General features: G+C 43.9%; 1 protein-coding gene across 1 annotated transcript in view; it reads left to right on the top strand.

Annotated features, from left to right (window-relative positions):
• Window positions 1-26,398, top strand: part of GPC4 (glypican 4) — a 142,435-nt gene extending 116,037 nt beyond the window's left edge. The window contains exons 3-9 of the mRNA XM_069074100.1: window positions 1,327-1,718; window positions 11,573-11,738; window positions 20,573-20,703; window positions 20,808-20,954; window positions 22,170-22,306; window positions 23,800-23,975; window positions 24,063-26,398. Of these exons, the coding sequence (XP_068930201.1) occupies window positions 1,327-1,718; window positions 11,573-11,738; window positions 20,573-20,703; window positions 20,808-20,954; window positions 22,170-22,306; window positions 23,800-23,975; window positions 24,063-24,274 (1,361 nt within the window). The 3' untranslated portion in view covers window positions 24,275-26,398. The remainder of the gene's footprint in view (window positions 1-1,326; window positions 1,719-11,572; window positions 11,739-20,572; window positions 20,704-20,807; window positions 20,955-22,169; window positions 22,307-23,799; window positions 23,976-24,062) is intronic.
• The last annotated feature ends 805 nt before the right edge of the window (window positions 26,399-27,203 follow it).

Below are 27,203 nucleotides of genomic sequence, written 5' to 3'. Positions count from 1 at the left end.
CTCAGTTTGAGATAAAAATAAGTTTTGAAAGAAATGCAACTATTAGAAGCATTCTTTTCATCCATATTTAGTGTTGGTTCCATATGTGTTTCCCGGCACTAAAGAGTCAAATTCTGACTTGGTTCAATTGCTCTGTTTGGTTTAAGTGATTCAATTCCTACTTAGAAATTTGGCAACAAGGTATTCCTTTTTATAGGAGAGAATTTTCTGTTGAGAATAATCTATGTATACTTTAAAAAAACAGGTTAGATGTAACAGAGATACACAGTTTCACATACAATCTTTGTCTATTCTTTAATGGACATAGACATGCTTGACTTTTTGGAGTTAAGAATATTTGAAATCACTTTTCATTTGATTTTGAAAGAGTGATTCATGTGGCTTGCCTTGTTAGACTTCCTGGCCCAGCTTGTATGTGTTCTCTTTTTTGGGAGGGGGTATTGAAAAGGGCCTGGATTTGGAGTCAAGAGAAACTGAAATTCCATCCCATACTTGTGGAAACCTGCCTCACTTTCCTCATCATTAGGTCTTTGATGATGACCTACTGTTTTGTTAGTGTGGGAACCCCTCTCAGTGAAGACCTATCTAGAAACTTTTCAGAGGGTGGAGGGGGGAAGGAGGGGAAAAAAGTGCTTGGTAATTGAAAAAAATATCATTACAAAGCAACTTAGAGTCAATCAACCAATACTTATTAAGCATGCACTATATCCCTGGCCTTATACTAAGAGCACAGGATACGGAGATAAGAATGAAATAATCCACTGAGGAGACAAAGCATGTGTATACACATACACAGTTAAATGCAAATAAATGCAGTCTCTGTATATAGTCTTTGAAGGCTGGCAAGGTTAATGGCTTAATAACGGCTTACATTTCTATAGCACTCTAAGGTTGGCCGGATGTTTCACATTCATTACCTCATCTGACCCTCATGACAACCTTAGTAAGTAAGGTGTTGTTATTATCCCCACTTCTTAGATAAGGACATTCTGGATCAGACAAGTTAGATGCTTTGCCCAGGGTCACTCATAATTGCTTGAGGTAGAATTTGAATGGAAGTCCTCCTGACTCTGAAGTCCAACATACTGGGTCAGTTTCCCTTTCCCCATTTTCAAAAAGGGGATGGTAAGGGGATACCTGCCTCACAGGGTTGTTTTAAGAAATGTCTTTGCAAGTCGACTTAATACCGGTAACCTCAAGCCAATTAGCTTCTCTAGGCCTCAGTTCTTTCCTCTGTCAGAGTTGGACTCAATCCGACATCCCTTCCAGTTCTAAAATATGTGTTCTTATGATCTAAAAATCCCATTTTTTAATTTTGTCTTTTAGAATTCTTCAAAGAGCTACTTGAAAATGCTGAGAAATCCTTGAATGACATGTTTGTGCGGACCTACGGTCGTTTATACATGCAAAATTCTGAGCTCTTTAAAGATCTCTTTGTGGAATTGAAGCGGTACTATGTGGGGGGCAATGTGAATCTGGAAGAAATGCTCAATGACTTCTGGGCCCGCCTTCTGGAGCGCATGTTTCGCCTTGTGAATCCCCAACACCATTTTACAGATGAGTACTTGGAGTGTGTGAGCAAGTACACAGAACAGCTAAAGCCCTTTGGGGACGTGCCACGGAAACTCAAGTTACAGGTGACTCGGGCCTTCGTTGCTGCCCGGACATTTGCCCAAGGTCTGGCCGTTGCAAGAGATGTTATCAACAAAGTGTCTGTGGTAAGCTCATAATCTTGTGTTATCCAGGGTCCTGATGTAAAAATGGGCATGTTTCTGAGACAGGAGAATGACTTTGGGGGCTCATTTTGACTCACTCCCTGGTCCTCACCCAAATAGGTTTGCATTCAATGATAGTGAGGCAGGCACTAGATTTAGAATCAGCAGTCTATGGTACGTAAAGACAGATTGAGAATCGAAGATTTAGAGGTCAAAGGGACCTCTGAGACCATCTAGTTCAATGCCCTCATTTTACATAGGGCCAGCAAAGGTAAACTGGTCCAGATATTAAAACAACTTGCCCACAGTCACATGGGTAGTAAAAGGCAGAGCTGGGATTTGAACTTGGGTCCTCTAATTGCAAATCCAGCCCTCTCACCACTATACCATGCTACTCCTCAGTTTTTGCTTTGTGAGTTAATAGCTATGTGGCTCTGGGCAAGGTACCTGACCTCCAAGAAGCATTTTTGCCCCCTGTAAGATGGGAAATAGTGAAAATTCCTGTGCATTGCAGGGTTGTTATAAGGCCCAAATAACATCATGTAGTAAAGCCCTTTGCATCAAAAATGGAAGCATGGAGAAAGGTGTGTATAGAGTGTAGGCCTTGGACTTAGGGAGATTGGAGTTCAGGCCCCTTCTCAGTGGACCTTACTTCCCTCATCTCTAAAATGTGGGCATTGGCCTAAAATAGGTCCTTTCCAGCTCTGAATATTATGATTTCTAGGAAGAGCCAAATCAATCATGGAAATAAATAAACCTTTGTGTATAACCTCTCAGGGCTCTGGGCACCCCTTGTGGCCAAGAAGATGCCAGTCTGCATTGCTGGTGGGAGTTTCTCCACCTGGGAGTTCTGTGTATCAGTGAGATCACAGGGCCAGGTCTTATCCCTTAATATGCAGTGCCTAGAGTAATAATAATCATTGTAACAGCTAACTTTATACACTATATCAATCCTGTTTGATAAAAGTATAAATAATAATAGTGGCTAACATTTATATAGTGCCTACTATGTGCCAGACACTATGCTAAGCACCTTACAAAGGCAGGTAAGAGTCACAGGCCCCAGAACTGAGCATCAAAAGTGAGAAAGAGGGAAGGGAACAAACATTAATTAAGTACCTACTATGTGCCATGCACTGTGCAAAAAGCTAAGCACTTTGCAAATATTCTCTCATTTGATCCTCATAATCACCCCAGGAGGTAGGTGCTATTATTAGCAGATGAAGAAACTGAGTCAGGCAGAGATTAAGTGACTTGCCCAGGGTCACACAGCTAGTAAACCTCTGAGGTTAGATTTGAACTCAGGTCTTCCTGACTCCAGGCCCAGTGCTCCATCACTCTGCAGCATCACCTAGTTGTGCCTACATGTGTTTTTTATGCCTATTTTACAGAATAGCAAATTCTGGGTCAGAGAAATTAAGTGACTTGCTGAGGGCTAGGTAAGGGCAAAGCAGACACCAAATTGGTCACCAAAGTCCATGTGTCCTGAACCATGGCTGGTTTGTTTGGCCCCCAGAGTGCTTTCTCTGTCAGACATCCCCCATCCCAAACCCTAGGAATTATTCGTTTTCAGTGGATGGGGTGGGAGGAGCAGAATTCCCCCCCCACACACACACACCCGTTCAAGAGTAGGGAAAATGTGCTGCCAGTGTTGGGAGAACTCTCCTGTGTCATTCCATGGACACAGTGTCACATCTAGTGGCTGGCTCTGTTTTGTGGGCTTGCATGGATGGTGCCTGACAGGTGCATTATAGGTCCCACAAGTTAGGCTGTATACACACAGCACTGCATCTTTGGAACAACACATCCCGACTTCTGAGCCCCTGACTCAGCCCCAGACTTTTGTGGTATGACCTGCTAAGTTGGGGGCTTCCTATGCAGGAGTATAAGGTAAAACACAGCATTTGTAAAGAATTTATATGCATTTCTTGAGCAAAGAGTGGCACTGTAGTATGCCAGAGCTGGAAAGTACCGTCCAAATCACTACATTTTCAGTTCATCTTCTCATTTTACATGTAAGGGAATTATGCGGGGTGGGGGATGGGGAGAGACTTGTCCCAGGTCAGACAGTGAGCTGATGATGGACTGACACCTAAGACCACATCTCCTTAGTCCTAGGAATACAGGATCATCTATGTAGAGCTGGGAGGGACTTCTTGGTCATGTAGTCCAACCCCTTCCTTTTATAGCTGAGGAAATAGGCTCAGGAAAATGAAGAGTCTTCCCCAGGGATAAGATAGGATCATAGCTTTAGAACTGGACGGGATCTTATGGGTCACCCTCCCTCATTTTACTTGGAAGAGCACTAAATCCCCAGCGTAGGGGGGAGGAACAACTTGTCCAAGGTAACTCATAGGATCATAGCTCTAGAGCTGGAAGGGATTTCAGAGGTCATCTAATATAAACCCCTTGTTTTACAGATCAGGAAACTGAGGCCCAGGGAGGGCAAGTGGTTTTCTGAAGGTCCTAGAGATAGTAAGTGGAAGAGATGGAAAGATCCATCGACCTTTCCATTGAGCCACACCACCTCTCAGTGAGGCCTAGCTCAATCACTCTTGCCCCAATAAATGACTGTCTCTGTTGCACTTTTGCTTAATTAAAAATAAAGTAGCAAATGTGGAAAACCTGAGAGCATCCTTCCACCAGTTTGGGTTTGTCATCTCTTTTTTTCCCTACCTTGATGAGCTTTCTAGCTGGGAATGTATTTTCTGTCATCTTTATTGGTATCATAGAATCACAGATGTCAATCTAGAAGGAACCTTGAGGTGGATTGAGTCGAAGCTTACAATACAGAAGAGGAGACCAAAGGCCAGGACAAGGAAGGGGCTTGCACAAGGTCACACGAGCAGTGACACAGCTGGTTTTTCTTCTCTGCTTCATCCTTCAAATCTGGGTCTCTTCCCGCTGTGCCCCAATGTTTTTTTTCATTCCCATAGCATGTGTGCCCCTAGGTACCTAAGCCTTGCTCAAAGGTTTTCAATTACTTCCCTTAGTGATCGCCATTGCTGCTGGGCCTCCATCCATGGGGGATTTCAACCGTTGCCAATACAAATTGTCTTCTGGTTGCCTCTACACAAAAAGACGTGCGTTGAATAGCACAGCTGAGAGAAATGGAACTGATCCTTAGTCTTTGGAATCCAGGATACAAATTGGAAATGTGTTTTTTCCAGATTCTCATCCCACAGAACAGTTTTCATTGGAAGAGCTCACCGTGATGGAGCTTGGCTCTTGTAGCCCTTGCCTGGTTCAGCAAAGTGTGCTCTGTGCAGGTCCTAGCTCTGGCTGCCTTTGGAGCCAGCAGGCTTGGTTTCAAACCTTTTCTCATTCAAACCCTAGTGATCAGGTTTTGAGCCCCAGCCACGGACTTACAAGATCCCCTGGCTCCCTTCAAGGCTCAGCTCGTGTCCTCCCTCCACCCCATAGTACCTTGTAGTTTTATTGTTCAGTTGTTTTCTGTCATGTTTGACTCTTCGTGACCCCATTTGGGGTTTTCTTGAAAGTTGATGGAGTGCTTTGCCATTTCCTTCTCTAGCTCATTTTACATTTGAGGAAACTGATTCAAATAGGGGTTGTGACTTGCCCAGGGTCACCCAGCTAGTCAGTGTCTGAGAACAGATCTGAACTCAGGAAGATGAGTCTTACTAACTCCAGGCCCAGCACTCTATCCACTGCAGTGCCACCTAGCTAGTCCATTACATTTTGCTATGTACTTATTTCCTTATGGTCAAAAGCAAGCTCCTCGTGGGCAGATACTGAGTTCTGTGGTTGATTTCCATTAGCTATCTCTCCAGCAGACTGTCACTCGAATCTGGGCTTGTGGAACTGTATTAAGCTGGGTCTACAGCAGGAGCCCTTGTCTTGGTGGTGGTGGGTGGTGTGCAGACACTCGACTCTGGGCAACTGAGGTTTCATGACTGTCTAGGAGCTTTTTGTGGGCAAGGACAATGGGTAATGTTAATACCTGTCAAGGGGAAGATTGAAAAATATGGAAAAATGGTAAGACACATCCTTCCTGGATGGTGGGAGGACCTGAGTTCAAATTTGGCCTCAGATACTTAGTAGCTGGGTGATCTTGGGCAAGTCACTTCACCCTGTTTGCCTCAGTTTTTTCATCTTCAAAATAAACTGAAGAAGGAAATGGCAAACCACTCTATTATTTTTGCCAAGAAAACTTCAACTGGGGTCACAGAGAGTTGGACACGACTGAAACAACCTCTGTGGCATCTGGGATCCAGTAGACATTGCAGATGTTTAAAAAAAAGCACGTCCATCCTATCCTCTCACCATCAGCACAGCTTCAAGTGACCCCTCTGCTGTGCCCCCTTTAGGGAAAGGAGGGGAGGCATTTGGTGTTTCATGATTTGTCATTTTTTTTTAAATCACCCTAATCTGGGAAAACAGGATTCATATTAACTAGTGATAGGCTATCCCCATTCCTGCCCCCCCCCCCATTTCATAATCTGGTTCTCTAATAATTAAAGATCTAGAGCAAATGAAAGATTTCAAATGCCCTTAATATGGTCAGGCTTATTTATCTGGCAAACCTCAACTATCTGTTGGAACACAGTGAGAACCAAGAAGTAAACCAGGTGTAATGGGAGAGCTCACTGAATTCAGAGTCAGAGCATCCTGGTTCAAATGTCACCCCTGCTACTTATAACCTGTGTCAGCTTGGTAAGTCATTTGACCTCTCTGGGGCTCAGTTTCCTCATCTGGAAAATGAAGGTGTTGTGGACTAGATAGTCTCTGAGATGCTTTCTAGCTCTAGATCTACGGATAAAAGAACATTAGTTGAGCACTTACTATATGACTGGCCCTACTAAGCACTAGATACAAGTACAGAAAGCAAAAAAGTCCCTGCCTTCCAGGAGCTTACATTTCAGTAGAAGAAGATAACTTAATTAGGGAAATGGTGGCCATGGAGAGGACCACCATCTTAGGTCAAGGAGTCACAGGGCTAGGGAAGGGATCCTATGATGTTATATTTTCTTCCCCTCTCTGGGCCTCAATTTTCCCCTCTATAAAATAAGGGAGTCAAACTAGATGATGTCTAAGGGCCCTTCTAGCACTAACTCTGTGACTTTTAAGCAGACAAAAGTAGATATCACAAAGTCTGAAGGCTACAAGTCACATGCCGTACTCCGTACCCACAGCCCAGTAGCTGTGCTGACCAAGGGGACAGTGCCAATTGATAGCCTAACACTGTAATGTTCATCAAATTTCACTTTCAAATACAAAGGAGTAAGGTTTACATAAGACACGGATATACAAGCCATTCTTATGTACATACCCATTCTTACCAAGCACTATGTGTGTTAAAATGTACCCGTTACAAAGAAAAAGTGGAAAAAAATCCCCATCTTCAAGGAGTTTGCATTCTAATGGGGGAGATAACATGTACTTAAGTTGGCATATGCAAAATTCGCCCTCCAGTCTTACTTTTCCCTGGGACTCCTGGCCACATCCATTTTAATGGCCGGTGGTCAAGCCAAACTCAGCATGTCCCAAAACACGCTCATCAAAATTCCTCCCTTTTTCCCCTTCCTGGTGGTTCCCCTTCGAATTTCTTTTCATGGACTCCACTCTCCTCCAAGTTTCTGGAGCTCGAGTCCTCTGATTCTTTGAGTCATAATATGGTAACAGTCAAATAGTAGTTACACAGGTGCTTTTCGGGTCTACAAAGAATTTCACATCCATTTTTCTCACTTGATCCTTGCAAAGAAATTGGGGATTGGCTTAGCAGAAAATATATAGAGACCTTGGGCAAGCCCTTTCACCTAGCCTCCCTTAGCTTCAGTTTTCCCTTCTGTAAAATGAGGCCTCTGAGATCCCTTCCATTTGTAGGTCTGTGATGCTCTGAACTGATCCAGCCCATTCATTTTCCAGAGGAAAAAATTTGAAACTAAGGCCTAGACAAGTTAAGTGACCCAGCAAAGTAGCAGAGTTGGTCAACTCTAAATCTAGCATCCCTTCTGTTATCCCTTACTCTGTCTTTTTCATCTGTCAGTGTCCTACACATGTGTTCCCTAATTCTTTATACTATCTCAATGGTTTTCCGGAGTACCTCCTAGATTCACCGGGTCATCTTCATTCCTTCTGCCATCACTATGATTTGTCCCTTCAGGTCTAGATTGGTAGAATTGCCTCATTTCCCCCGCCTCAATTCTGCCAGTGGCATACCATGTTATTGCTGCCAGGGTAATTTTCCTAAGATCCTGCATTCTGTGTGCCTCTTTCTTAGTGAACCAAGCAAAGATTCTGACCCTGGAATGACTTCCAGAGTCTGGACCTTCCTGTCCAACCAAATCTCCTTATAGTCCTGCTCTGTTTAAGTTACTGGCTTTCTTCCTCAGCACTCATCCCCCTGTGCTCCTTCTGGCCTTGACACCTTTCTAGCATACCCCTCATTTAAGCAAGGCCCAGGCCCCACCACCTCCATGAGACAGAGGTCTTTAGAATAATATTGGAAAATGCATGCAAAACAAAACAAAGAGAAAGAATGATAAGGAACAGAAGCGGAACACTTAAGTTGGGCCTTGCATGAGAAATTTATAGAGGGACAGTGAGGCAGGAGGAATATAGCTGTTTGAGACTGTTCTGGAAAGCAATTGGTGATCCCTGAAATATTAAATCTGTACCTAAGTCCTCATCTGATGGCTCATCAAGGGATGAAGCATTCTATGGTGTGCCAGCCCTGCCAGTGGAGCAAAACTTTGGAATTTTCCTTTCAAGCTGGAGAGAGAATTCAAGGTTTGTGCCACTGTTATTGGAGGGCCAACCTTCCTAAATCTGGGGATGCAAAGAGTGGCTACCAGGCCACAGAGACTTAAAGACAGCATCTGCTAAGGCTGATAGGGCCTTGGATCTGTGGGTAGAGCAGCAGAAAGGAGTAGGAAGAGTACCAGTCTCTTAGGGGGAGAAATAGGTGACCTCTTGGTTGACCAGAAGATCACATCCATTACCAAGTGTTTAAGAGAATCATTGTTGGCTACTTTTGCCCCCCACTGATCCCACACTGCAAGATTTGGCTCCTATTATCATAAGACACCAATTAATACATTTTTGGATGGCACTAAAGAAAATGTGAGTGATAGTGTGGCATAATAAGCCAGTCTTGGAGTCAGCTGGGTTCAAATCTTTATCCCTGATATATACTAGGTATAGGCCCACAAGTTAAGAAAGGCAGTAGAGAGTACTGACTTGGGAGTTAGATAACCCGGGTTCAAATCTCACCTGGGATACTTAAAACCTGTGGGATTTTAAGCAAGTGACTTCTCCTCCCTGGGCCTCAGTTTCCTCCTCTGTAAAATGAGGGGGTTGGACTAAATGGCCTCTGAGGTCCCATCCAGATCTAGAGTTATGATTTTCTAGCCTCTAGGCTTCTCGGTGACCTGGACAAACAAGTCCCTAAGAATGTTTCAGAGTCTTTTCTGATCTGCATGTGTGAAGGGTGTTTGCAAGATGGGTATTTCTTACACCAGTGAAATCACAGGCCCTAACACTTCCCCCACCCCCAAGGAAAGAAAGAAAGAAAACCTAACAGTGCTTCCTAATCACCCATTTGTATGTGTGGGAACTGTTGGGAAGTTTAGGTCGGGTGGAGGGCCTGGGTGTGCACAGCCTCTGGTTCTCACATTTCTCCAAGCCCACAGACCTGTGCCCAATGGTGACTTACTTGATAAAACCACATAGCAAGCGATTGATCACTCTAAGTGGCATGGCCAGTTAGAGAAAGTAAGTACATTTCAGTACATAAAAGGAAGGACTCGGAGTCCATTTATCCCTTTGTCAAACTCACCAAAGGCCTCTGCTACAATATATATACTTCTGGGACTTGAATCTCCGGGAATAAATCCTCAGGGCCAAAGAAAGACCCTCTTGGGGACTCTCAGGCTGATTGGAAAGAGGAGTATTTGGTTTGGAGGGTCAGTGTGGGATAGAATTTGAATGAACTTGGAGTTCTTTCCAAGATAAACAAAGGCCCAGGACAAAGGAGAACTGAGTTTACTGTGACATGCATTTGTCCTTTAAGGGTCTGCACCTGGTAGGGCTGGGGAGCACTTGAGAGGCTCTGGGCCCCAGCATTTGGTACATCACGCTGACAGATCCACAATTGGTCTAGAGTGGGCACTGGCCTTTTGCCAGAAGGCCGATTCAAGGACTTCAGTGGCAGTGACACATACCAGTCTGCGTTGATTTCTCCCACAATGGCTGGCCTCTCAGGCCCGGTGAACGGTGGCCTTTTTTTTTCCCTTTTCCACGAGGCACTTGAAAATTCTTTCAAAATATGCAAATGGGCTTGAGGCAGAGTGAAGGCTAAAGGATGAAAAGAAGTTTGAAATGGAAGCAGTTACTTAATTTTGACTGGCTTGGGGAGGAGCAGGGGGCCTCCTGAGAACTCGGACTCTGCCCTCACGGGTTGAACTCTGGCCGATCAGTGGGCAAAAAGAATTTCCCCAATCCCCCCACCTCCCTGATAACAAATGCCCTTCTGAATTTCCTACACATCCCCTTTGAGGACTAGGGGGAGAGACTCTCCCAGCAGGGCTTAGTTATTCTACAGCTACTTAGAAAGAGGGGTGAACAGTGAGGTTATCTGGCTGACTGTGGAGGGCAAGAGGTTTCCTCCCGGGGTTGGAATGTTCTCCTTTTTCCTACATTGAAACAAAACAGAGAGGAGTACATTCTAGGCTTTAGGAAGTCTAAGGAAAGGGCTGTGGGCGGGGAGCTCCAGTGACCTCCAAGCCCCTTTCAGCTCCAGGATGCTTTGATTCGAGGTTGCAAGCATGGTATCCTCAATTTGTTCAAAAGTGGAATTCCTTGATTTTTTCTTCTTCTTTCTAAACAAACGTGAAGACCAAGCACCCGGTATTACATACCCTCCTTCCCAAATGGACTCAGTCCCCTGCTGTCTCAAGATTCAGTGCTTTCTTCCATTCCTTAAAGATATTCCAGATATGGAATTGCCAAACAGCCCCAAACCCCAGCCCACCCCACCTTCAACCATTTCTCAATCTCCCTATATCGACATCCTTCTTATTTTCTTCAAAGATTAACTCATGTTAATCCTCTAGGAAGTCTCCACTACACCCCCTCCCCCCAGTCCCCCACTGATCTACCGCTTCCCTGATTTCTTCCTCTGTTTTGTCCAGACTCCTCCTTTGACTTATCACTTCTCTACTGGGTCATAGTTATTTTAATATGTATATCACTCCCTCCCCCACCACGACAAAAATGTAAGCACAGGATCTTCCTCATTCATAATAGCAACTTAATAGATATTTGTTTGCATTGGGTTAGATAGTCAGCATCATGGTATCGGAAGGGACAACTGAGAGTGTCTATTTCAACCCTTCAACCCACATCAGAATAGGAAGTTTCTCTAAGAAGTAATCCAGCCACCATTTGGAGACCAACTGAGGTAATCCATTTTAGTTTTAGACAGCTGCATTTCAACTCACCTCAACATTAAATCGCTGCTGATTGTAAGCCACTGTACCTGGGAATAACAGAGTTAGAGCTGAGAGTGATCTTAGCATGACCCACTGATTTCAGATGTAGAAACTAAGCATAGAAATGACATGCCCATAATGACCCAGCTAGTTTCAGAGGCAGGATTTGAACTCTGGTCTTCCTGACTCTAAAGCTCTTCAGTGAATCAAATATTTATTAACCATCTACCATGTGCCAACCACTCTGCGACGTATCAATCCGGGGCCAAGGGGAGAGGAGGTTTCTCAGGTATTGAGGTGAAAGAAATTATCAGTGAATGAAAATATGCTTTTCCTTTCTTGGCTACTTAGATTTTAACATAATTGTGTGATTTTTTTTCTCCCTTCCCCTCTCTCATTCCCAAGGTCAATCCCACAACTTCCTGTTCACATGCCCTCCTGAAAATGACCTACTGTTCCCACTGCCGAGGCCTGGTGACTGTGAAGCCTTGTTCTAACTACTGTTCCAATGTCATGAGAGGCTGTTTGGCCAACCAAGGAGATCTGGATTCAGAGTGGAACAATTTCATAGGTGAGAATGTGACCACATAGAGGCTTGCCTTGTGGATGATGGCTAAAGTAGGCTACCTTTTTCCAGCCCCTAGGAATGCTATGGTGACAGGTGATGCCAACCATGACTACATTTATCCCATACCTACCAAAAGTGATCACTTGAATGAACAGAGATGGAGAAAAAGGAGGAAAGATGATGCCGACTGCACTAACTTGAATTTAAAAGTGTCCCTTGTTAAAGTCCATTTTTAGTCCTGCATCTTGGACTTGCAGCCATATGGAATTTGGAGGCCAGATGTCTTGAGGGATGAGGTGATCAGATTTGAAAGTACAGTATTTGCTGTAATTACAGAGCCGCATCAAAAGGAAGCAATGATGTTTCATCATCAAAAGTAATTGGGGTTAAGTGACTTGCCTAGGGTCACACAGCTAGTAAGTGTCCTCCTGATTCTAGAGCCAGTGCTCTCTTTATCCACTGTGCCACCTACCTGTACCAAAAGCTATTTTTGGAGTGCTGTTGCATGTTTTATGTTTGGTCTCAAGGAGACCTGGGTTCTGGTCTCCTACATGCCCTTGAACAACTCCCTTAGCTTCTCCTGACTTTAGTTTCCCTATCTGTAAAGGAAGAGGGTGGCACTAGATGATCTTGATGAGGCCTTCCATCACTGACATTAGGAGTCTATAATCTAGGTATGCAAGGTCTAAGTGAGGAAATGGAATTTAATGTAGAGTGCAGGGTCTGGAGTCAAAGAATGGCAGGTTTCAATTCAAACCTCTGCCTCTTACAAACACTGTGACCTACTTACCTGAGCCTCAGTTTCCCTCTCTGTAAAATGAGATGGTTGGACTGTATGGACTCTGAAGTCTCTTCCAGCTCTAGATCTAGGATCTTATGTGTGACCTTGGATAAGTCCCTTCCCATCTCTGGGCCTCAGTTTCCCCTTCTGTAAATGAGGGGGTTGGTTGGACTAGATGACCTCTAAGTTCCCTTTCAGCTTAAGTCTAATGATCTTATGCTGTCTTCCCCTGCAACTGGGCATGTTTTAGTGTGTATTCATTTTGAGTCTGGGCTGAACTAAGTGGCCACAGGAGGCTTCTTTCAACTCAAATTCTATGATTCTTTCATTTAAAGCAACCAAACCCAGCTTTACTCCCTCCATCAGTCACATTGGCTTAATCATAGAATTTGGCTTACTTTGTAAGTCTTTGCTTATTGGTGCACATCAGTACAATTGGTTGGTTGGTGTTCAGCAGTGGAGGGAGTAAGGCAGAGTAAAGGAGGCCTTTAGTCTTTCCAGGAGCTAATTGTAATTAACTCTGTTTGAAAGTAAATTAGCCACAAGAGATAGGATTCTTGCTTTGGGTGGGAGTTAGCCCTGGGAACAGGAGGGGAGGGGGAAACCCAAAAGGTAAGATTTAGGCAGAGCTGTTGCCCATGTTGAGCACCAAGCAAAGGGACCTGAAAATCAAAAGGCTGTGGAGGCCACAGGGCAAAAAATACCTGATCCAGGACAATTTCAGACAAAGGATATAGAAAACAATTAATTCCCTTCATTTCACAGAAAAGGAAACAGGCCCAGGGAAGGGAAGTCACTTGCCCAAGGTCACACACAAGAGGAATCTCAGTGGCCATCTAGTCCAACCCCCTCATTTACGAGGGGAAAACTGAGGCTAGAGAGAGGAAGGGACTTGTCCAAGGTCACATATAGGTTCCAGCTCTAGAGCTGGAAGGGACCTCAGAGGCCATATGGTCCAACCCCTTCATTTTACAGAGGAGGACGCTGGAGGCCCAGAGAGTTTAGGTGACTGGCCCAATATCACTTGGCTAGTAAGGGGGTGTAGTGGAGACTTCCTAGAGGATTAACATGAGTTAATCTTTGAAGAAAATAAGAAAGGTGTCAATGTATGGAGACTGACAGATGGTTGAATGTGGGATGGGCTGGGGTTGGGGTTGGGGCCTGTTTGGTAATTTCAGATCTGGAATATCTTCAAGGAATGGCTCTTCCCCCTGCCCCATACTGCCTCCAGGTCCACAGCATCCTCCAGGATCCATTATTAGCATTTTCCACCAGTCAAGAGGATCCAAAATGTTCATCACAACCAAGGGAGGAATTTCTTGTTTTGCTTTGTTAAAATAAATCATATGAAGTTTCTTTTAAGAATGAAAATTGAACCCACATGGGAAATTACAGACTTCTCTGACCATTTTCTTCAGTTATTTTCAGTGATTTTTATCTCAATGTCTGAGGTGTTTGATTGTATTTCAAATTCACTCCCATTTAATGGGTGTAATTGTGCTTTATTTCAAATCGACCAAAGTCAAAGACCAGGCGAAATCAATGGCATTCATCTCTAGTGCCTTTTATTAAATGGAAATTTCACAAGGTTTTAATTAATAATGGTCTAGGGTTGCAGAATTTAGTTGCAATTTACACATTCCTCCTCTCAGGTCTCTCTCTCTTTACAAGTTATTATTTGGCCGTTAATGGATGGTCAAGAGCTGTTCTTCATCTAATTTAAAGTGGATCATGGGGTTAAGTTGGGCAATAGCCTTTTGTTCTTCCACTCAGACAGAGAGGCTAAAGAAGGTGGGGGTTTCTGATGATTAGAGGCACCACGCAAAGAAAACCACTTTCCTTCCTGAGAAAGACACATGTCTGTGTTGGTGTCGAGGGGAAACTTTCTTGCTATACAAAAAGGCTTGTGAAGAACTAGAGCAGATTATAAACTCTCTATGACTCAGTGATATAAATGAATAGAATAGAATAGACCCAGAAGAAATCCATATCCTCTGCATGGGGGAGTTCTTACAAGGGGAGGGGGGAAACCTGCAGCCTCTGAACCCTCTAGGTCCTCAAGTGATTTCAGTGAAAGGGCCAAACTTGAAGGCCTAGAGGGCCACATGTGGCTTTGAGGTCACAGGTTCCCCACCCCTGTACCTTTTTTGTGGGTTCTGAACCCCTTGGGCAGTCAGGCTGGTGAAGGCTATGGCCTCTTCTCCAAATCATGTTTTTAAATGCATAAAATAATGTGTACAGGATTAAAAAAGAAACCAATTACGCCGAATTAAAGACAAAATTTTTTTCTTTCCAAGTTCTATGGAATAGGGGTGGCTAGGTGGTGCAGTGAATAGAGCACCAGCCCTGGAGTCAGAAGTATCTGAGTTCAAATCCGGCCTCATACACTTGACACACTTACTAGCCGTGTGACCTTGGGCAAGTCACTTAACCCCAATTGCTCTGCCTTCCCCCCTCCAAAAAGCAAATAAATAAACAAAACAAACAAGTTCTATGGAATGGACCCTGGGCTAGAGCTTCCCTTACACGGCCCTCCCCTTAGCTCCCCATCAAACAAGCAGATTAGCAACTTGTCCTAGGGCTTTTTCTATTTGAAATCCATCCCCCCAGAATGAGAAGAATGAGAACAGACTCATACTAGCTCACATTTTTCTAGCCCTTTACAGGACTTAGCTGATTGGAGCCTAACAATGGCCCTGTGAGAGAGGTGCTGTTTTACAAAGGAAGAAACTGATGCTCTGAGAGTTTCACTGAAGGGTCCACAGTCACAAAGCTAATGAAAGAGCTAGGTGCTATTATTTTCCCCACTTTACAGATAAGGAAATTGAGGCTCAGAAAAGTTAATGGACTCACAGCCATAGAGCTAGTAAATGTCTATAGCATGATTTGTCTTGGGGGGGGGGGAATGGGAGGAAAGGAGGGAGCTGGGTAGGCTTCGGTGGCCCATGTGTGATTACATGGATATTTGTTGCTCTTCAGTCCATTGACTTTCTGAAACTATCAGTTACAGACCAGTTACTTATCTATATATTTGGAGGGATGTGAGTGTTCCACAGCAAGGAAGTCAGAAGCAAAGACAAAAAAGAAAATCATGCATGGTGATTGTGATATCGGATTAATAATGCTTACAGGGCAGTGTGACATCAGGCATATGGGGCTAGCCTTGAAGGCAGGAAGACCTGGATTTAAGTCCTGTCTTTCTTTGTGTCTCCCTCTCCATCTCTCTGTCTCTATCTCCATCTATCTCTCTCTCTCTAGCTGTCTAAGCATGGGCAGCCCACTTAATTTCCCAGTCCCCCACCCCCACCCCTGCCGGCATCTATCTAAAACATATGTTACAGATAAGTTGCCGACCTGCATAGACCAAGTGGCCACACTGGCACTTCCCCATGCTGATGAAACGAGAGGTAAGGCCTCCCACCTCCCACCTAAGAAGAAACCAGCTTATCTCCAGATTAGCAAGCCAGTTTGTCCATATGGGCCCTAATATCTAATATATTGATTACTCCCCATTCATAAAGTTATCTCTCTGAGAAAGGATTTGGTTTAAATTCCTGCTCAGTTTTAAAAACCAGTTAGAAAACAGTTGTCTACAGCCACGTTTCTTTATTATCACAACCTCAGGGTTTGAAGTCCTCTGAGAAAGTATTGAAATTGTCCAAGTATCCCACTGTACCCCAAGGCAGCCCTTTCCACTTTTGGACAGCTCCAGTTGAGAGGAGGGTTTTCCTGACAACAAACCTTCATCTACTTTTCTATGCTGTTTACCCAGAGCTCCTGATTCTGCCCTTTTGGGGCCAAGCAGAACAAAACTAAATCCTAGACCCACCACTGCTAGCAAAGAGAAAGTGTTAAATACTTAACAACTTAAAAAAAACCAGACCAGAGACTCAGACTGGCATAGTAGAAAGAGCATTGGCCATGGAGGGGCAGGGTCTGGGTCTGAAGGTGACTGTGCTGGAATTCCAACCAATCTGACCCTGGGCCAATTAATTTGTGTCCCTGGGCCTTGGTTTTCTCTGTCAGATGAAGAGGTTGGATTTAGGACTCTCCAAGGGCCTTTTCTAGCTTGAGACCTTGTGACCTGAACCAGTGTGGTGCAGTAGTAAGAGCTTGGACTTTTGCAGTCCAAAGACCCAAGTTCAAATCCTACTCCCTGCTGTTTATTGTGTGGCCTTGGTCAAATCACTTCATCTCTAAGTGTTTTAATTCCTTATGTAGAAAATGAAGCAACTGGTTGACTGGACCTCCAAGGGCTGTCCAAGCTCCAAATCTATGATTCTGTGACCTTGTGGTCATTTTTATAAGAGATTGGTTGTCATGCTGAAGTTTAAAAACAACCCAACCCTTCTTCTTCCATGTCCTTCCCCCCCCAGTCCCCCCAAAAAAGTCAGTTTCAAGAAAATTGTAAATTACACCTAGGTGCAACTTCTTTGCCACATACTAGAACTGTGTTAACATTATCTTGAATTATAGCCAGCTTTATTAATGTCAAATGTTGCTGCCAGAGGGAATTTACTGTTAAGATTGCTGGCAGGAACACCAGCCAAATGCTAGCAGGAGGCAGGAGCCAGTCAGATATCCCGCAAATAATAATAATAACTTTTTTTAAACCCTCAAGCCCAAATAAGTGTTTTTTTCCTTAAAAACTCTCATTCCACTTTTGCTGGCACCCACTTGGCCGTATCTGCTGCCTGCACTGGTGAACTGCCATTGATTGCCATGATTAGCCCCCTGGGTATTTTATGGCCAGTTTTGGCAACTCAGCTGGAAGCCAGTGCCTATGTCCTCCTCCTCCTCCTCCTCTCTGTCTCTGTCTCTGTCTCTATATCTCTCTGTCTCTCTGTCTCTCTCTCTCTGTTTCTGTCTGTCTGTCTGTCTGTCTCTCTCTCTCTAGGCCAAAACAGGGCCTTGCATTCTTTAGCTGTGATCCATGCAATGCTATGGCACCGGCAGCAACAAAGGAGGCCCCCCTTCGCCCTACATTCCCATGCTCTTGTGTATGGCCTGGCCAGCCCTGAGCTTATAAAGACTCCAAGCAGCCAGAAGAATTGGGGTTTGTTGGTGTTACTTTTCACAAACACAGTGATCAGGGGTTGAGGGTGGGGGGACAGCAGGGGTTCCTTGCCTCTAGGGGAATGAGGACAAAATTAGATGGAGTGTGGTTTCTGGATGTTTAAGACCTATTTCGCACATTTGCTTGTGTGTCTATTGGTCGTATTTTTCTTTAAAGCTCTGCTGGGATCTTTATGGATGGGAAAGCCCCAGCGCCCTGACAATGATGAACTTGTTTTGGTTGCACTCCACTTGTTTACAAAAGTCACCCTTTGCTGGCATATCAAAGGCATTTTTCTCTCTTCCAAGGCACTGGCAGATTAACAGCAAGTAATCTTTCCCTCCATTTGGACTATCATTTTATGGGATTCCTCAGTAATACAAGCTGAAATTCCCTTTTGTTATCGCCTCTTTAAAAAATTCGGTTCCTGGAAATCCACCCTTTCTGACCTCTGAATTCCAGGTTAGCTGACAAGAACCATCCATCAGGACACTGCATGAAGAATTTCTTCTAGGGTGGAACTGAAGAGGGTTAATGGGTGAAGTTGGTATCATGCATATTCCAGGGGCTGATTTTGGATAAGTAAGCATGTTTCAACTTAAGTCAGTTAAGTAGTAACCTGGATTTACTTAGAGGTGCCTTTCAAGGGAAGACTGTGCACTACCTGATGAGTGCTATGGAGGAAGGAGTGCTAGAGTTGGAGTCAGAGGACCAGGGTTCAAATTCTAGCTCTACTCTTTGGTGTCTCTGGGTCTAAGCAGCCCCTTCTCTATAAAATAAGGCAACAGTACTAGATGACCTGTGAGATCTCTAAATCTTGGACCCCATGTATGAGCTTGGATTAGTCCAGGGGTGGGGAACCTGCGGCTTTGAGGTTGGAGACTTCCTGCTTTAGATCAATGACATATTAGGAATACAGGCATTTTGGTTATTCATCAGGGATAGGGGGTGGACCAGAGCTATCTTTGGATCAATCCCATGTAGGCTGACATGCATTAGACAGCTTTTTGAGGAGAGAATTTTTTTTAACAAATACATTTGCCACCATCCCCTCTCCCATTTCTACCACTTGGCTCTGATGTTTCTATTCCTGGCATTAGCCCCCTTTCCCATAGTGGTTGGTGGTTTTAAAGTGTGTTCATCTCCATTTTCTTACTGCATTCTCTTAACAGAAAGGCAGTGTAGTGAAGTATACTGCACTATTGAGTCAGGAAACATGGGTTTGCATCTCCGCTCTGTCATGTATTAGCTGTGTGACCTTGGGCAAATCCCTTCCCTGTCTCTGGGACCCAGGTTTCCCATCTGTAAAACTGCAGAGGTGGGGTTTGGTCTCTCCAAGTGTTCTGAGATCCTCTAACCTAACAACCTTGTGAGGCAGTTTCCTTATCTGTAAAATGAGAATTACGAAGAGGTGAGATCATTTGCTCAAAGATTACAGCGAGTAATTGACAAAGCAGAGAGAACCAAGTCATGGCTTCCTGATGCAGTGATGGTCATGGGTGCGGTACCCAACTAGCTTAGTAGGCCCCTACAGAAATCCAAGGCAAGCAAGGAGGTATGAGGAAGGATTAGTAGTTTTGATGGTGTGAAATTGTGGCACGTGGTATGATTGTCCAAGGAGAGACTAGCTTTTAACCCATTTTGTGCCCAGGATCCATTTCATTTGAAGACAGAATCAAAGAGCACAGGCTATGGGAGTTGAATTGGGTTGACTTTTTATTTGAATATCATTCCAAGTAGAGAGAGCATGCCTTAGAGGAGAGAAAGCTAGAAGCCCTGGCTTCAGGTCCTGTCTGTGACACACACTGGCTCTGTGACCTTAGGAAAGTCACTTAACCTCTTACCATGTTAGGCAGCTTTCTCAAGACTATAAACTGCAGAGATGATGCTAACTTTCACAAGTAAAGAGATTCCTCATGTGGAAATTCCCTATAACAATGAAATCCTAGGTTCAGTCCCTATCCCTTATTTCAGGCATGAGGAAATGAGACTCAGTACAGTAGAAGGAGGGCAAGTGGCCCAATAACTCTAAGACCCAGGTTCACGTCCCAGCTGTGACACTCAGTAGCTATGTGACTGTGGGCAAGTCAGCTTTCACCTCCAAGCCTCTGTCTACTCATCTGTAAAATGGGGATGATGACACTTGTGCCATCTGTATCAAAGGGTTGTTACAAGGCATTTAGTCCAAACAAGCAGCTGTTAGCCCTCCCCTTCTTCAAGGCACTATGCTAGGCACCGGGGATACAAAACCAAAAAAGAAATAACCAGCCCTGACACTAAGGAGCAAAGGAATGGGTTTTTGTAAACCTTTAAAGCCCTGTCTGAAGATGAACTCCCCCTCCCCACTGGGAACAGAAAGTACTTTTTTCTTTTTTTAAAATTTCAAGACCTTCCAATCTGACTTTCATTTCTGCACCTTCCCCATACTCAGCCAGAGTCTCCTAGCATTTCACAAGTCAAACCCCAGAGTCCATGGGTCCCAAGTCCCACTGTCCAGCCTTTGATGTTTCTGAGCCTTGCAATTAGAGTGAGTGTCTGTACCTCCAAGGTCCAATAAGCCCCTCAGGGAACTGTGGGCATCAGCTGTTATGTCTTATATCGGGGCATGGCCCTTGGTCTGTCAGCCCTGTGGTTCCTGGCAACTTCTTAACATGACAGCCATTGGAAGATGCCCAATCGTGGGTGGCCTTGATGGGGGAGAACCAAGTGTTCTTTTGGCCATGTCTCCCCTTTAGAGAGTAAGCCGTCTTGAAGAAACATGAGCATTTGGAGAGATGTGATATACTTATTTGGTACCATGGAAAGAATGTAAAAGCATAACTGAATAAAGTATAGTGTATGAGTACTTCTTTTCCAGAAAAAAGAGATAGTAATTATATATACATATATATATATATATAATATATCATCTCACACACATTATTTTAAAATCTAGATTGGTTGCCAGAAGCCTACAGTCCTGATTTTTTTACATTGTCCTGTGTTCTCTTCCCTGCCTAGATGCTATGTTAATGGTGGCAGAGAGGCTTGAGGGGCCCTTTAACATCGAGTCAGTCATGGATCCCATTGATGTGAAGATTTCTGATGCGATCATGAACATGCAGGAAAATAGCGTGCAGGTGTCTCAGAAGGTAATGAGGCCAGGGTGGATGCCTAGATGGTGGGGAGAGAGTTTGCATGTTTCTCAGGAGACTTTATCCCCTCTCCTAACACAACTATAATCCATCTGATGCAGGTTTTCCAAGGTTGTGGACTCCCCAAGGCCCTCCCAGCAGGCCGAGCCTCTCGTTCTGTTCCTGAAAGTGGCTTCAGTGCCCGCTTTCGGCCATATAATCCAGAGGAACGACCCACCACAGCTGCTGGCACAAGCTTGGACAGACTGGTGAGTAGGAGCTTACCAGCTGGGTATCCACAAGGTGAATGAAAATGGATATATAGTAAGTAGTAAGCTGGTAGTAGCAAGTAGTAAACTCAGCAGACTATTTGTTTTCAGGAAATCATGTGGGAACATCAGGGTCAAGGAGGCTGCTTCTCCTTGCCGTTCCTATCTCATTTTAAAAGTCATCAGGGAAACTTTGATGTGGCAGACTTTATAATGTCTTCAAACTCCCAGGGTCATGTGTCAGGAACTCTCAAACCTGGCCCTGGGGATGCAGGCTCAGATGATCTCTAGATCAGAAATACAGGCGAAGATATATCTCAATGGCCTTATCACTATAGACTTAGTCTTTACCAGAACACTGGTCCTACCACCAGGAGAGATGCCAAATATTTAGCCACAGTAAACAAGATGTGCAGGGCAGGAAAACTCAGACTCACCACCACTGAGACCCACAGAGACTTTGGCCCACAGCAGGAAAACTTAATCTAATACCCAAAAAGGCTGAATAGAAATCTCTATGGCCTCCCTCTCACTAAAACGGTTGCCCAGCATTTGAATAACAACATCCAATAAGGAAAAAGCTACTACCTCCCAAATCAGCCCATTCCTCCTTCAGACAGTTCTTGTTAAGATTTTCCTTACAACTAACTTCAAACCTGCCCCTTTGCATCTTTTACCCTCTGGGTCCAAGCATAACAAGTCTGATCACACTTCTTTATGAAATCCCTTCACATACTTGGACAGCTAGCATGTGTCTGTATCCCTACCCCATCCAGTCTTCTCCAGGTCCTTCCACAAATCCAGTGCTCCAACCACTACTGAACTTCCTTCCAGCTCTACATTTTATCCAATAAACTGGTCCAAGTGACCATAGCCACCCAACAGCAACAAAGCTAAATTGCTACCCTGAGGTCAGCTTGATTGTCCACCAGTAACAGTTCCTTCCTCTTTTCTTCTTTCCCTCCCTCCCTCCTTCTTTCTTTCTTTTCCCTAGCTGATGATAGCAATCAGTGTGTTTCACTTGGCCCCTACATCTCTGGGGTGCTAATGAAAGCACCAGCATGATAGTTATTTCCTCCTCATGCTAACTTTATGATATTCACCCAGCCTAAGGTTCGGTTGGATTTGATTTTCTCCAGGGGTGTGTTTTCCCATATGGTATTAGGAGGAGGAGAGGATAGTGTTGTGATTCACACTAGGGCTTGTTTTTACCAGGTTACAGATGTCAAGGAGAAATTAAAGCAGGCCAAAAAGTTCTGGTCCTCCCTCCCAAGCACCATGTGTAATGATGAGAAGATGGCAGCTGAGCATATCAGTGAGGATGAATGCTGGAATGGAAATGCAAAGAGCAGGTTGGCATGGGCACACACAATGGCCCAGCTTTTGTTTTGGGGGGTGTTTGGGGGAGAGGTCTGGCCAGGTTACAGGTAGAAGAACTCTGAAGCCGTCCCTAGAAATAGTCATAATAATGGTTCCCATGTCTACAGCACTTGTTAGTACACTTAACCATGCTTTCCTCAGTTTCCTCATCTGTAAAATGTGTTGGAGAAGGAAATGGCCAACCACTCCAGTAACTCTGCCAAGAAAACCCTACAAGGGGTTCATTAAGAGTCCAACATGACTGAAAAAAACAGCAGAACAAAAGTACATCCAGAGTATTTTCCTCACATTAAGTACAGGCAGGTATTATTTTCCTCATTTTACAGATGGGGAAAATGTGGCTCAGATCAGTGAAGCCACTTGCCCATAGTTCCAGAGTTAGTTGAGTGCCTATAGATTGGTATCTGGATTTAAGAGAAAAGGCAGCAAATTCAATTCAACATGTTTGTTAAGACACCACTGTGTTCAGATGCTAGAGGAAGACAGGCAAAGGAATAGAATACGTCCCTGACCTCAAGGAGCTCACATTCTAATGGGGAAGGGGGAGGGGTAAGATTTGTCCACAAATTTGGTTTTCTTTGGGAGAAAGGCATCAAGAAGAAGGGATGAGAAATTCAAGCAAGGAGCAAATAACGTCATCAGTTTGGAGGAGATTAGAGAAGGATTCACAAAGACACAGAACCTGAGCTGGGTGTTGGAAGTCCTTCCAATAGACAGGCATGTAGATGGGCAATCCATTTCATAGGGTTTGGCCTATGCGAATGCATGGCGGGATCAAGACACAGGATCTGGTAACAGTGAGTTTTCTGTCGAGGTGGGTTGGAATGTACAGTGTACAAAGGGGGCATACCTTAAAATAAGGCTACAAAAGGTAGGCACTGTGATAATTGAAAGGGCACTGAGTTTGAGTAAGAGCACCAGTTCCAGTGTTGGGACGACCTGGAGATCGAATCCCGGGCTCAGACACTCAGCACCACACCCAGAAATAACTGGCCGGGTAACCTTGAGCAAGTTACTTAACCCCAATTGCTTGAAAAAAAAAAAGGGCACTGAGTGGGCTCAGAGTCAAGAGAGACCTGAATTTTAATCCTGCTTTCCATATTCACTAGTTCTATAGTCCTGGGAAATTCTTTTAGCCTTTTAAGTCCCCTCTGTAAAATGGAGATAATATTTGCACTAACTACTTAATACAGTTAAAGGCATATACATCAGAAACCTTAAAAGAGTCTATATAAAATATTAATGTAGATAATCAGATTTTATATATATAAAATACACACATATATATTTTTATGTATATACGTACATATCTAATGCTTTTTTCAGTTTTGTTTTGGGGGGAGGGGGAAGATTTTTGAAAGAGAAGATGCTGGTACAAGTTGATAGTTATCAATAGGCTTAACGTGACTTGATCATATGGACATACTTTACTGTTTCTCTCAACTGGGATTAACTTTCGTTTTAGGTATCTCTTAGCAGTAACTGGAAATGGATTAGCCAATCAGGGAAATAATCCTGAGGTTGAAGTTGATATCACCAAGCCAGACATGGTGATCCGCCGCCAAATCATGTCTCTCCAGATAATGACCAGCAAAATGAAGAATGCCTACAATGGGAATGATGTGGACTTCATTGATATTAGTAGGTTGCTTTGGTCATGGGTTATTGGTGGATACCTTTCATGGTAAAGAGAAGCCCCAACAAACTTATGTATTTTGTTCCTCCTAGGTGATGAAAGCAGTGGTGAAGGCAGTGGAAGTGGCTGTGAATATCGGCAGTGCCCTTCAGAGTTTGAGTTCAATGTGACTGACAGTGTGGGGAAAACAGTGGTTAATGGTAAAAACGCGGTCGAAAACTCGGCTGCCAGCACCATTTGCTGGTCCCATGCTGCCCAGGCACTTTGCCTCTTGTTCTTGGCTATGCAAAGACAATGGAGATAATTCAACCACTTTGAACAACAGACTTTCACTACCCATGCTAAAAGGCACGCCAGTTTTCACTTTTTATGCCATCCTAGTGACTTGGCTTTTTAAATTAATGGACAACCGTGTACAGTTTTTACTTTTATGGCCATTGGTTTAATTAAAATGGCAACCTGGTTTTTTCATTCACTGTTTTGGGCGGGTGAAAGGAGGACTTAGACTCAGAGTCAGTCCTGCCCACCCAAGAAGCATTGTTCAATGTGGCTGACAAAGTGTATATACCAAGCTGTAGCTAGCTGTGCGTTTGTTTGAATCGCTCTATCGGTTTTTTGTTTTGTTTGTGGGGTCGTTTGCTTCTTTTTTTTTTCTTCCCTTTCTTTCCATTTAAGATCTCACTGTGTTTCTTAAAAGAAAACCAGGGTCCCCTCTTGGCACGAGACAAGCCCGCCTTTTGGAAATCTGCATTCTCAGTACAGGGGCAGGTTTTACTTAGCATATTCAGAATGAAACAAAACAAAAAAACCACCCGGCCAGCAGAAAGATGTCTTACACGGCAACATTTCCATTTAAGTCACATTATGGTAGTTGCTTTATCTGGAGAAAAGTGGAAGGTAATTTGTTTTCTATTATACAGTAGAGCCAAATGTGAAGGCATAATTGGCTAGGGAGCCATATGCCCGATTGTATAAAGCATTAATGCCAGGAACAGGTTATATAGACTTCATTTATAGCTGGTTATTGGAAGAGGCTGCTGAGTCCCAGTTTTGCATAAGCTAAGATCTGTGGGCCATTCCCTGAAATCTCTTGTAATTAAAGTGAAACTCACTTAAGTTTTCCCATTTGATCTCAATTCAATTCAACAAGCATTTACTAAGCACCTATTAGGAGCCAGATGCTGTGCCAGACACTGGGGATACCAGGCAAAAGTGAACCAGCCTCTGCCTGCAAGGAGTTTACAGTCAGTTGGGAGCTTTGGGGGGAGGTCAGTGCATGGAGAAGTAAATAAAATCATTTTCAGATGAGGGTGCTAGCCAAGTGGAAGGATCGAGACAGTTCTCTTCACAGTTCTGGATAGTTCCTCCAAAAGCTTAAAGCATTCAGTATGTCCAGTGGATCTAAAGCTCAGATCTTTTTTTACAACAACATGTGGCCTCATAGAACCCCTGGCCACTGTATCAATTGTGAGTGCTAAAGGATGGATGGCCTTGCCACAGGCTCATTCTCTCCCCATCCCCCTCCAGACCAGGGGTATGGCTTTTATATATGGCTAGTAGCATTAAGGGAGAAGCTCCCTAACCCTATGTAGGATGGGGGAATAAGGTAAGGTTATCTCTCTGATTTGGAGCCTATAACCTTGGCCTTGAAGCAGCATGGATCAGGGGCAGCAGCAGTCAGCATTCAGTTGCAAATGCTTGTATGAATTTCATTGAGAGATCTTCATCCTCAGAGATTGTAAGGTGGCTTATTTGAGGGTTTCTCCCCCCCTCTACACTGCCCTGGCCCTCTGATTAATAAGCCAGTGGTACGGTACAGCAGCCATGTTGCAGCCAACAAATCTGAAACCATTTTAGCATGACCTTAGTGACAAGTTCTGGAGAATTAGTAGAGCCTATAGACCACACCTCATGGGTGATCTGAAGTCCTTAGGGCACCTTGGGAAAGGCTCTTCTTTCTCTTGCCCCTCAAGAGAATAATCACAGCCTTGGCTCCAGAAGAATCCTTTCTTCTTGTCCCTAAATCAGAGTGAAGGCCATGTGGCATCTCATAAGAATATGAAAGACATAACACATCACCTTCAAAGTAGTTAGCAAGTCTGCACAAAGACTAAAAATGATTTGTAAGTCTCTCCCAGTTTTCGATACCCTTTAGGAACCTAACCAATGATACAGAATCTAGAACCTAGAAAGAGGTTTGTTGGTCATTGTGCATACCTTCGGTCATGTGAGAATAATTCTCTATTTTTATATTGAAGCATAATTACTTGATAGCTCAGGGTCAACATTTCATTCACCGTTTTACACTAAATGTCTGCAAAATGGGGAAAATGGAATATTTGGGGCTGTTGTAAACAGAGGCTTAATTTTATTAGATGTAGCCAGTTATTTATTAAAGCATGATGTTAATAAAATAGGCATATTCCAACTGGTGTGGCTTCTTTCTTTCATTAAAAAAAAAACTTCCCTGTGTAACACTGAAAAGGGTACATATGCAAATGACGTACTTCAGATACTTCACGATTCCATCAGTGTATCTCCTTCCTCCAATAAGGAATATTACAATCCTTCCAGCTTGGTAGGATTGGCCAGAGTCTAGGGTCTGCTGACATAGCCAACAAGACACCATGGATGCCTCCCCACTACCATGAAGCACTGAAGGGATTTGGGGGAGTGGGCTGGGGCAAGTAGGGTTCATAAAGAACTAAGTTGCCTTGTTAGAAATTAGACAAGATGTGAAGACTTCTATAACTTTCCTTGGCCATAAGGAATTTCCTTTTTCACCTAGCCTGTTTTCACTTTTAAATTGATCTGATTTATCAAATGGAGCTTAAGAGAGCCTATCCCTATAGACCGAGTTTGATTGTTTTTTAGTTCTGACTGAACTCTGTCCAGCTGTTTGCTCTCAGGCCACTTTTTGAGCATGCCAGTATTTCCAAATGCTCCATCCTTGATACCTTGTGTTGGCATTATTGGTTTTTCCCTCATTTCTTTGAATTCCTTTTCCCATACTCATTTATTATTTAAATCGCCTCTTGCTTTTCAACTTGAACCCTGCAATAAATCTGAGACGGGCTGGCTTTATAAATATTTCCCATTAGGGCTACACAGAGATCCCTTGGACTTCTCACCAGCTGGAAGGCTGGCAGCACCAGGGGAAACAAACACGAAATCATAAGTTTTAATTCAACATACATTTATCGATTACCTGCTATGCACTGAGCCATCATTGG

This window comes from Petaurus breviceps, unplaced genomic scaffold (genome assembly GCF_028583685.1).
Source record: "Petaurus breviceps papuanus isolate PSGF00001 unplaced genomic scaffold, PetGlider_PUasm1.0 90881, whole genome shotgun sequence".
Lineage (NCBI taxonomy): Eukaryota > Metazoa > Chordata > Mammalia > Diprotodontia > Petauridae > Petaurus > Petaurus breviceps.
This window is presented reverse-complemented; position numbering and strand designations above follow the sequence as displayed.